We start from the raw sequence: 12560 nt of genomic DNA on the forward strand, positions 1-12560 counted from the left end.
GAGATGGTTACCAATATAAGTCTTGTTTCCGTTCTTTGACAGATGAAATTTCTGGATGAGATAGAAAAAAAACAATATGTTAAATATGTAGTCCTAAATTTGTGGGTCGTCCTGTTTTCTTTACAAGAAATAAAGCAATTGCTTATTGGAAACTTTTTCTTTGGAAGTCCACATGCAGGATAGGGTCACCACAATGACATTAAAAGTATTCTAGTTTTAGATAATTTTAAAAATGCGAATTTTTAATACGGAAACATGTCTTTTCCGAAATTAGTTTTGGATATTACAACATTCAATTTTGTCAGTGTTTGTTTGGCGTTTTTTGTGTACCAATTTCGGTTTGTATTTAATGACATTTTTTGACACTGAATTAATTATTTTTCCCTCTGTTTTTCAACAATATAAACTTACCTACAGCGCTGCAGGCAATGTTTTGTTGTCGAAGATTACTCAAATAGATAACGAAAACAATATATGATAAAAAGAAGTATAACAGTTCAGCAGATCTGCCAACTTGTGTGAACTACAGAGTATGGTCATTACGTCTCCAAAAAAAAAAACCAGCAAATAGTAAACTGGTAAATAGATGAATTATTTTTCTTGTGTGTAAGTTTACATGGTTTATAGTGGTCTATTTTAATGGTTAAGTGATCAAGACTGCCTTCAGTGCTATATATCATGGATTCCATCATAACTCTGGAAATGTCAGGGAGCTGGAAAACTCAGTATATTAGAACTTATATATATAATATGAGGCAGGCATTACCTGGCTGTGAAAGGGGACAAAGTCGGGTTACACGAATGACCAAATAACACTTGTAATGACCATGAAAAGATTTTGGTGTAAATTTTAAAAGTTCTCTATGAACTTATCTGCTTTCTGTAAATCATTTTTAGCTATAAAATACATTGATAATATACTATTATTTAATAATCAACATTTAAAAGTCATCATGTGATAATACTAAAATTTCAAGTGTTATTCGGATATCAACAGTGTTATTCGGTCATTCAAGGTACCGGACAAAGTCTGTATGAATTATTTTTTTGTAACTTCAAAATCTGTTAAGGCCAAATAAAAATATATGTGTGGTTCCAGTAACCCCACCGTCCCTACTTTTTTCGGCTTAAAAATAGCCTACCCAAAAGATTTTATTGTCATTTTTCATTAAGCACGGTTAAAGTCAGAATGTTGCTCCTATACATGTAGACTCAATGTAAAAAAAACCCCATAAAATAAGAAAAAATCCCTACTTACCTACCCTAACTTTTTTTCAGATGTAACTGGAACCATACATACTTTCTTATTTGGCCTAATAAAGAAACAGAAATACTCTAACCGTTGAGTCTAACGTTTCTGATTTTGGTTCTGTTAGGGATTTTACTTGTGATGTTTTTTAAGTTATGAAGCCATGTTCTATGTAAACAAAGAAATGCAATCATCAGGTAACGTTTATTCATATCAAAGACAAAGAATTATTAAAAATGAAATTGTGTTCCTTGAGTTCCTATATTTTACTAGACTACTCAAAGTCAAGCCTATCAAAATTGTCATATATTCCGGTCAATTGTATAATGTCCAGTAAAAGTCCGGCTGGGCAAAGCATGAAACAGTCATCTACTTTTAGTTTTAAGGCTTTTTCGGTCATTTTAACATACATGTAATTCACAATCTTTTTTACCAAAACTTTTGCCTTTAACAGCCACACATTTCAGGTCTTAAAAGTGACATGATGATTAATTACTATCAAAGCAACCTCTACTTCAATACTTTCTAATTTTAATCAAGGTTAATTAGTTGTTGGACAGCTGAAAACTATTTTCAGTACTGGACATTGTATAAATTAATCAGTCTATTCACAATTATTTTCATACATTTCCGCAGTTTGTATCTAGTTGGTTTAGTCCAAAAGATTAAAATTATAATAAATTCATTTATAAACATGTTTTTGATGAAACATTTAAAAAGGTTTTAAATGAAAAATCGTCAGAACTACGTTGTATGAACTAGAACACGTGTTCGTAGGTGCATAGGTTGGAAACTTAATTATGCATGATACATTTCTTCAAAAATGCTAAAATTATCATTGATACCTATATCTAATGTTCATTTCAAGTATTTTGTTGAAGAAATAACGTGGAAAGAGCTTCTTCACTCAGTCATGCTTTGTAAACGCACACGATTTTACATATCTGTTTACAGGGATTAAAGGTAAGATTTTGGCATGGTTGCCCACAGCTTAAATTTTGTAGCCAATATATATGTCTATACTAGAAAAGCAGAAATTTCAGTAGCCGACACCAAATTTTAGGGGCCATTGGCGAGTTGGCCCCTGCTAATTTCATACCCTGGTTTATGGTCCGTGTTTTACCATTGTCAAGTCAACATCCAGTTTGGGAAAATGTGACTTTAAAAACAAAAGTTAAGTTTTTGACAATGCCATTTTGCACAAATAAAGAGTCTAAGGCAGATATGAACACACTGATGTGCACACTTTGAATGATGAACTGCCAATTTGAATAGTTTACATCAAATGTCAATTATTGGGATGGCCATCTGAAGACCATAATTTAGTCTTAGTATTAGGGAATAAAATAGGGATCAGATATAAAATGTCTGGCTAGCTCAAAAAAAATTTGGAAGTCCTGCTCAAAGTCTTATGACAACAATACCGGAAGAAGGAAGTAGATTTCTGCATTCTGCGCAATGTGGGAATTTAAAAAAGTGACCAAAAAAAAGTTATCGATTTTAAGTTGATTAGCACAATGAAAATTTCCTAATTTATTTTTTTTGATTTTTTTATTGATTTTTCTTCTGTAATGGGGGACTCCGTCCACTTATAATAGAAGGGTGATTTTCACCCTCCCACACAAATCTTTGGTACCCAGACCGGAGTTTAAACTACAAATGTACAATGGTTAGTTTGGGACCTTGTTTGGCCCCAATGTATTTATGTATATACATTTTATACTACATGTATGGCATGCATTACTACAGTGATTGATTGTTGGTATTTTATCGCCACTTTTAAGCGCCACTTTTGGGCTATTTTGTGGAGGGAAGCCTGAATGCCCAGAGAAAACCTACAACTTTGTGATAGTAAAACTGACAAGATAGTTTACTTGTGTGAGGTGCAGGAATCTACATTTTTTTTAATATCTGTTCTAAAAATATCAATAATGTCATTGTTTAATTAATCTTTAAAATTTGAGTTATCTTCCTTTGTCCATATTTGTAGTTAAATTAACTAAAACCAATGCAATAATTAATGTTTTATTTAACTTCCCTCTAATAAATGGAAGCATTTGTTACCCTTCATTGCTTACAAGCACTTTGATTATACATTGTGACTTGAATGGAGTGTTGTCTCATTGGCACTCATACCACATCCTCTTATTTATATTTAGGAGCTAAGTTAAACATGCAATTACAAAAAAGATCTGCAACATGACTTAAGTATTTGTATACCTGTTTTTATACTAATAAGCCAACTGTTTTTTTCACCAGGTAAGCGATACCGTCTCAGGTGTACATGTGCATTTGTTTATAAAAACATAAACCATTTGTACGTAGCTTAAGTGAACATGTTAAGTCAATACAAACGTTTTTTACATTTGTTTTTTGTAGATTTGACAATGGGGAAGCACAATCCTGTAAATACAGTTGAGAAATGTGATGAATGGTTGTGTACAAGAACCAAGAAAAAGGTAATTAAAATACTGGTATTCTGGTATGGTCCATATGACTAAACCAAAACATCAAAATAGATTGCAAGATTATTTTAAGTTCAAATATATTGGAATTGTGTATTTTTATCAATGATCTGGTGTCAGATAAAAGTTTTTGTTCATATGAAGATTTTTTTTACATATAATGTTAATACTGATTTTGTTTAAATGATATTATAAGCTCAATTTCAAATAAATGGGGAAATATGATAGAAAAATGTTATCAAAGGATTATAATTTAATATGCCACACAAATTATTCTACATAAGACTAATCAGTGACACTCAGATCAAAATAGTTATAAAGCCAAACAAGTACAAAGTTGAAGAGCATTCATGAGGACCCAAAATTCCAAAAAGTTGTGCCATATACGGCTATAAGGTAATCTATTCCTGGGATAAGATAATCCTCAGTTTTTTCAAAAAATTCTAAGTTTTGTAAACAGGAAATTTATAAAAATGACCCTATGATAGAAGGTAGTTCTAGATTGGATGAAATGGAAAATAAATCAGTACATATATGTTGAATAGAAACCAAAATCCTGTAAATTTTTCTATTAATTATTTTCAGAAAATAATAAATTGTTAGCTTTAGCTTCCAGTGATAAATGGGAAATAGATATAAATATGCATTTTAAAGATTGGAATAATATTTCTAAATCCATGTCTTTTATTAAAACCAAAAATATCTTGTTTACAAAATTTTATTTTAAGATTGTTCATAGGATTCTTTATGTAATATTTTTTTTTTTTATATATAAATGTAAATTAAATGAAACTTGACTATCATGAATATAGTGTACTTTTTGTTAAGAAATCAAGGAATTATTTCACATTTTTAAAGCATCCAATGTTGTACAAAATATGTGGCTATAAATGATAAACTGGATTAAAAATTATACAAAATATGTGGCTAGCAATGTTAAGTGCAAAAGAAGTCATTTTAGGTGTCTCTGAGGATTTTGTTAATTTAAAACAGTAAATAATATTTTGCTGCTATTTAAAAACTTTATATATAAATGTAGATCTCTAAACATGGTTCTCTGTATTTTGAGAAGTATTGGTCATTTAATCTCTTAACAAAATTCTCTATATTTGTAGATAGACACAGTACCAGTTACAGGAAGAAGAGCTTGTTTATCTAGGCCATTGAGAAATATTGGTAATCTCATAAAAAGTTCTCCTCCCCCTGAAGAATTAAAGACACACACAAAACAAAGTAAACTCGTAAATTTCTTTGGGAAAAAACTATCAGGTATGTAAATATGTACTATATACAAGGACAATTATAAACATTGATACACATTCTGTATACGAGGACACTTATAAACTTTGATACACATTCTGATTATTGGTAAATTTTGTATATGCAGTTGAATTAGCATTGGCACATCTCTTTCCATGGAGATATTAGGCTCTGACCTCTTAGTCAGTGTCTTAGACTTTGAAATTTGGCTTAGTAACAAGTTAAAGTATGTGTTTAGGTTACCGCTAGTTTGAAGGGAACCATTGATGAATAGAAAAAATGTATTTGGTATGCAGTTGTATAAGCATTGGCATTTTTCATTTCCATGGAGGTATCAGGTTATTTAGCCCTGCACCTTCTGTCATGGTTCATTGATTTTGAATAATTGAATATTGTCAGTTTAATAATAAAAAAAAAAAACCATGCCCTACAGCTCTAGCACACATTATTCATTTTGTGACAAAAGTCAATTAGATTGAAGTTGAGTCTGAATGGCTTCTTTGGATGCCTTACAGCAGTTTGTATAATTAGATGCTCTTAGATTACAGGTAAGTTATACAAAAAGAAGAAGAGGTGATATTTTCAAAAAATGAGAAGTGTTGAACAACTATCAAACAATAGTTATTGATTTTCATTTATTTTCTCAAGAATTATATCTTTTAAAGTCATCTATAGACATTTTAACCAAGTCACATTTACATCCCTTTCAATACCTGTAAAGAGAGCTTCCAATAACTACTTTGAAGAAACTTTGTACAAAGAAATGACAATGTTAAAAACTTACATTTATGAGTGAGTGTTCAAGTCAGAAGCAGGGTTTCTCCTTAAAAAAAATGATAGGAAGAATTATATTTTGTTCTTTATTCTTTTTTATGGGGAAAAAGGGAGGGTGGGGGTTCTAAATAATAGTTTCCACATCTTACTACTCTAATTTGAGAGAAAAAAACATTATGCATGGAACACAATATTCTATACGTCATGTATATTAATGATAAATGCATAGACTTTGAGTATCACTCTAAATGACAGCTTTTTAGGGCCCCGTCCACCTTTTTTTTTTTTAGATCTTTGGCCATGAATTTATATGTTCTATAAATATTAATGATGAAACTGTTAAAGTAATATATAAGATGGAGTTATCTTCCTTTGTCCATGATTGTAGTTGAACCAAAGGAGGCTATCTATTAAGTTTTACAAATTTACAGTGCTTTTTGTTATCTTTATTATGGATAAGGTTCGGTAAGGGATTATAAGACTATAAGACTTGATTTGAAAGGGGTTTGGCTGTTGATATATTTTTATTTTGAATAAATTTTCTGACCCAATTGATATGATAGAAACACCAAATTATGTGTTCAGTGGCATGTCTCAGCATACCTGGATATGGTGATATGTCTTCTTTCTCAGCATGTATGGGTATGGTGATGTGTCATGACTGTAATCTGTCTTCTGGGTATGGTAATATGTCTTTTGTCTCTGCATTTGTCGCTATAGTAATGAGTCTTTCGTCTTAGCATGTCTGGGATTGGTGATGTGTCTTCTGTCTCAGCATTGATTGGTATGGTGATGTGTCTACTGTCTCATGTCTGGGTATTGTAATGTGTCAGCTGTCTCAGCATGTCTGGGTATGGTGATGTGTCTTCTGTCTCAGCATGTCTGTGTATGGTGATATATCTTCTGTCTCAACATGTCTGTGTATGGTAATGTGTCTTCTGTCTCAGTATGTCTGGTTATGGTGATGTGTCTTCTGTCTCAGCATGTCTGGGTATGGTGATGTGTCTTCTGTCTCAGCATGTCTGGGTATGGGGATGTGTCTTCTGTCTCAGCATGTCTGGGTATGGTGATGTGTCTTCTGTCTCAATATGTGTGGGTATGATGATGTGTCTTCTGTCTCAGCATGTCTGGGTATGGTGATGTGTCTTCTATCTCAGCATGTCTTGGTATGGGGATGTGTCTTCTGTCTCACCATGTCTGGGTATGGTAATATGTCTCCTGTCTCAGCATGTCTGGATATGGTGGTGTGTCTACTGTCTCAGCATGTCTGGATATGGTGATGTGTCTTCTGTCTCAGCATGTCTGGATATGGTGATGTCTTCTGTCTCAACATGTCTGGATATGGTGATGTGTCTTCTGTCAGCATGTCTGGGTATGGTGATGTGTCTTCTGTCTCAGCATGTCTGGATATGTGATGTGTCATCTATCTCAGCATAATTGGATATTGTGATGTGTCTTTTGTCTCAGTACTGGTAGGTATGATGATGTGTCTTCTGTCTCAACATGTCTGGGTATGGTGATATGTCTTCTGTCTCAGCATGTGTGGGTATGGTGATGTGTCTTCTGTCTCAACATGTCTGAGTATGGTGATGTGTCTTCTGTCTCAGCATGTCTGGGTATGGTGATATATCTTCTGTCTCATCATGTCTGGGTATGGTGATATGTCTTCTGTCTCAACATGTCTGAGTATGGTGATGTGTCTTCTGTCTCAGCATGTCTGGGTATGGTGATATGCCTTCTGTCTCAGCATGTCTGGGTATGGTGATGTGTCTTTTGTCCCAACATGTCTGGGTATGGTGATGTGTCTTTTATCTCAACATGTCTGGGTATAGTGATGTGTCTTCTGTCTCAGCATGTGGGTATGGTGATGTGTCTTCTGTCTCAGCATGTGTGGGTATGGTGATGTGTCTTCTGTCTGAACATGTGGGTATGGTGATGTGTCTTCTGTCTCAGCATGTGTTGGTATGGTGATGTGTCTTCTGTCTCAGCATGTGTGGGTATGGTGATGTGTCTTCTGTCTCAACATGTCTGGGTATGGTGATATGCCTTCTGTCTCAGCATGTCTGGGTATTGTGATGTGTCTTTTGTCCCAACATGTCTGGGTATGGTGATGTGTCTTCTGTCTCAGCATGTGTGGGTATGGTGATGTGTCTTCTGTCTCAGCATGTGGGTATGGTGATGTGTCTTCTGTCTCAGCATGTGTGGGTATGGTGATGTGTCTTCTGTCTCAACATGTGGGTAGGGTGATGTGTCTTCTGTCTCAGCATGTGTGGGTATTGTGATGAGTCTTCTGTCTCAGCATGTGTGGGTATGGTGATGTGTCTTCTGTCTCAGCATGTGTGGGTATGGTGATGTGTCTTCTGTCTCAACATGTCTGGGTATGGTGATGTGTCTTCTGTCTCAGCATGTCTGGATATGTGATGTGTCATCTATCTCAGCATAATTGGATATTGTGATGTGTCTTTTGTCTCAGTACTGGTAGGTATGATGATGTGTCTCTGTCTCAACATGTCTGGGTATGGTGATATGTCTTCTGTCTCAGCATGTGTGGGTATGGTGATGTGTCTTCTGTCTCAACATGTCTGAGTATGGTGATGTGTCTTCTGTCTCAGCATGTGTGGGTATGGTGATGTGTCTTCTGTCTCAGCATGTGTGGGTATGGTGATGTGTCTTCTGTCTCAGCATGTGTGGGTATGGTGATGTGTCTTCTGTCTCAGCATGTGTGGGTATGGTGATGTGTCTTCTGTCTCAACATGTCTGGGTATGGTGATATGTCTTCTGTCTCAGCATGTGTGGGTATGGTGATGTGTCTTCTGTCTCAACATGTCTGAGTATGGTGATGTGTCTTCTGTCTCAGCATGTGTGGGTATGGTGATGTGTCTTCTGTCTCAGCATGTGTGGGTATGGTGATGTGTCTTCTGTCTCAACATGTCTGGGTATGGTGATATGTCTTCTGTCTCAGCATGTGTGGGTATGGTGATGTGTCTTCTGTCTCAACATGTCTGGGTATGGTGATATGTCTTCTGTCTCAGCATGTGTGGGTATGGTGATGTGTCTTCTGTCTCAACATGTCTGAGTATGGTGATGTGTCTTCTGTCTCAGTATGTGTGGGTATGGTGATGTGTCTTCTGTCTCAGCATGTGTGGGTATGGTGATGTGTCTTCTGTCTCAGCATGTGTGGGTATGGTGATGTGTCTTCTGTCTCAACATGTCTGAGTATGGTGATGTGTCTTCTGTCTCAACATGTCTGAGTATGGTGATGTGTCTTCTGTCTCAGTATGTGTGGGTATGGTGATGTGTCTTCTGTCTCAGCATGTGTGGGTATGGTGATATGTTTTCTGTCTCAGCATGTGTGGGTATGGTGATGTGTCTTCTGTCTCAGCATGTGTGGGTATGGTGATGTGTCTTCTGTCTCAGCATGTGTGGGTATGGTGATGTGTCTTCTGTCTCAGCATGTGTGGGTATGGTGATGTGTCTTCTGTCTCAACATGTCTGGGTATTGTGCAGAAGTCAGGCAGAAGCAGAATATAATGGACATATAAAAACACATCTACTTCCATTTTCTACATTTTAATCAGACAAAAATGATGTCACATACAAAAATACAAACTACTGACAAAAGGGAACAACTTTCACTTACATGCAGAAACATAATCTGACCATACATACTGATATTTAACATCCCGACCACAAAACAAAAATTTACTTAATTTTTACAATGGTCAATATGTTTATGTGTTTAAACAAAATACAATTTATAATTATTTCCAAAATTGAAAGTTTACATGAATAAAGTTAATCTCTCAACACTCTAGTAACCACTATAAAACAAACATATCAAAGCTGCAAAACTGAAACTCTGGCATCTCAGACTCCTCCCTCGGATGACCTTATGCATGCATTACTTTCACACAAACAATTACAGTGATACACACATATTAATGGCATTTCCTACTAGACAAACTAATATCATTATAAATAGCTGAACACACATTTGATAGTATCATCAGAGACCTTAAACTCTTAAATTTAATAAGGTTTTATTTATGATAAATATCACACCGCTAAATGATAAACACATTCACATTAGCTTAATTTCAAGTAAACAAAATTAACATGAAAATTATCTGGATTCATAAAATCAACATAGTCAAAAATAAAATGTTCTGGTACAGAATAAATTTATCATCTTTTCTATAAAATAGGTCTTCAATACCATGGAGATATTCTCGACCTCATAATTTAATAACGTTTTATAAGAGTCAATATAAGTTACAGCAGAATGAAACACAAGAGCAGTACAGTCAACATTACACAAGACACATCACACATGTAGTTCAACAGATAAATCTGGGTCAACAAAAGTACATCAATTAACAGTAAAAATGGCTCTTCTGATGAAATCGGAACTTTAGAATGCATGGCGATACAGTTATCACCGATACAAGTTGAATAATGTCAAATCAAAATAGCATATATAAATAAACTGGATCCAAATGTTACAGAATTGAAATGTATGATCATAATGATGCAATGAGATAAATCTCATGTGCTTTCTGGTTGAAAACGGAATACATGTAGACATTCACTAATAAATCACAAAGACAGTACACGAGACGAGACATGGTCTGTTCTTCTTCTTTCCAAAAATGAATTTAAATGTTGGTACAATAGTAATAAATACTATAATAAACGTTCAGCTGTAAATTTATAAAACTAATTAAAAGTGCTCAGAGCTAGCATCATGGCGACATATCAGGATCCATCAGGAACAGTTGGACAACTTCGAATGTAAAAATATCAAAAATCCAAAGAAAATAAAACTCCAAAAAATGTATACTTCTTTATCCACCAATCGTTTAGGGTCTCCAGCATATTACAGACTCTGGTAGCATGGATGGAGGTGACTACAAAAGGATACATAAAAACACATCTGCTTCCATTTTCTGCATTTCAATCAGACAAAAATGACGTCACATACAAAAATACAAATTACTGACAAAAGGGAACAACTCTCACTTACGCGCAGAAACATAATCTGACCAAACATACTGATCATATATAACAATGGTGATATGTATTTTATCTCAGCATGTCTATGTAGTGCATGATTAATTATATATTTGTTTAACTTTACTTTCAGATACATTAAACAACGAATCTTGCAATATTGTCCAGCTATCAGAAAATTCTGAAGAGTTACCTACCTTGTCTGGTATTAGAAAGATTGATTATACATCCAATCAAACAAGGTGTTCATTTCATACAGACAAGAAGGGAGATAACTTTACTCTGAAGTCTCAAGAAAGTGAAGAAGATTGTGTCAATGAGAAGGGCTCTCAGTTCTGTAAAGAAGGAGATGATGAATTACCTCCCCTTAAATCACCTTATTATAATAAAAGAAGAAGGAGTTCTGATTCTTGTCTGCCAAATAAACATCCAAAATATGAATGTGAGATTTCATATGTGAACAAAAATCAACTTTTAAAAAAAGATACTACTCAAGAGTCTGATCAGTCAGACAGTAGTTCCTTGGAACAGTTCAGTTGTAACTCCAATCATTGTGATAGTCAAAATCAAAGTAATTCTTTTCAATTGAGGAACCCAACAAGAAAAAACCATATCAGTGCATCTTCTTCATCTCTAGAGGGAAATAAGGAACATAATTTTGGTGGAAATGTGTTATTGGAGGACAGAATACACAAACACTTTGATAACGTTCCTGTTGTAACACAAACTAGTAATATCAAACCTAGAACATGTGATATCCTTAACCATGAACTTCATTTTATGTCAAAAACTCCATTGAAAAGATCTGGAATTCAGACATGTGATCATTTATTGAACAATGACCTTGACCTTATGTCTGAGGTTAAACCTCCAATGAAACCTTCAAGAGTATCACATTTATTTGATATACCAAACACAGAACTTGACTTTTATTCAGAGGTTCAGGCACCAATAGAACGAACCAGTGTCTTACAACATAAATCTGAAATACCAAACACTGAACTTGATTTTCTTTCAGAGGTTCAGGCACCAATAGAACGAACCAGTGTCTTACAACATACATCTGATATACCAATTACAGAACTGGACCTTCTTTCAGAGACTCAACATTGTACAGAGCTGCCTTTTTCATCAAGTGATTTGAACTCTGACTTTATGACTGATATTGACTCTCCAATAAAACATTCAGCAACACTTGAGCAAATACAATATGAATGGAACATGGGCTCATGTAAAGATCATCAAAGAAAGTTGATTAACACACAAGATGCTGACAAAGAGCTTGAAAACTTTTCATTAGATAATGATTCTCAGATAAGTTTGTAACTTAAACACAGTATTATGGTGTTTAAGATGGAACAATCTGTATTTTATTGATAGTTGAAATATTAGATGTAACACTCAGGGTATTACTGATATTACATGTAACTTCTGAACTGGATGTCACTCATTTAAAAGGTTGTTACATATAAATGATTTTAGTAATCATATCATTTTTATAAAGCTCCATATGACAATTTGCATCACGTTTGTGTCTGTCGCTTGTAAACTTTTCTTTAAAGATCTTCCCCTCTAAAGTTTATAAATGGATTGAAACAAAAGTGTGTCTACTTCATTTATAGGAAAGTTTCCAGGAAGTTTGGCCTTTTTTTCCCAGGTTGATCAACCAACATACAAGTAGCCATCTTGGCTAAAAACGGCATATAGGGGTCAAGCTGCAGGTTTTGACCATATCTCATATATTACAATTATGGTGACTAGAGAAAAACTAGCATGACAGTCACCACAACTGAACAAGCTCT

The 12560-nt window shown here is 34.5% G+C and overlaps 1 protein-coding gene across 3 annotated transcripts; it reads left to right on the forward strand.

The window, feature by feature from the left end:
* Positions 1–339: 339 nt before the first annotated feature.
* LOC139518125 (uncharacterized) lies at positions 340–12284 on the forward strand. Of its 3 annotated transcripts, none has more exons than XM_071309807.1 (4): positions 340–578; positions 3629–3708; positions 4830–4983; positions 10892–12284. In XM_071309807.1, exons 2-4 carry the CDS (start codon positions 3637–3639, stop codon positions 12082–12084), a joined length of 1419 nt encoding a protein of 472 aa, XP_071165908.1. In that variant the 5' UTR covers positions 340–578; positions 3629–3636; the 3' UTR covers positions 12085–12284. The 3 variants fall into 3 exon arrangements, with proteins under 3 accessions (XP_071165908.1, XP_071165907.1, XP_071165909.1); XM_071309806.1 differs by having other exon boundaries at positions 340–606; positions 10892–12279; XM_071309808.1 differs by lacking the exon at positions 340–578 and adding an exon at positions 2089–2212 and having other exon boundaries at positions 10892–12279.
* The last annotated feature ends 276 nt before the right edge of the window (positions 12285–12560 follow it).

Source organism: Mytilus edulis, chromosome 3, assembly GCF_963676685.1.
Source record: "Mytilus edulis chromosome 3, xbMytEdul2.2, whole genome shotgun sequence".
NCBI classification, from domain to species: Eukaryota; Metazoa; Mollusca; class Bivalvia; order Mytilida; family Mytilidae; genus Mytilus; species Mytilus edulis.

Excerpts from the sequence above, each read along its gene's own strand:
- LOC139518125 (XM_071309807.1), top strand. The coding sequence starts at position 3,637 with ATGGGGAAGCACAATCCTGTAAATACAGTTGAGAAATGTGATGAATGG. Across the intron at positions 3,709-4,829 it reads GTACAAGAACCAAGAAAAAG|ATAGACACAGTACCAGTTAC; the intron begins GTAATTAAAATA and ends CTATATTTGTAG. Across the intron at positions 4,984-10,891 it reads CTTTGGGAAAAAACTATCAG|ATACATTAAACAACGAATCT; the intron begins GTATGTAAATAT and ends CTTTACTTTCAG.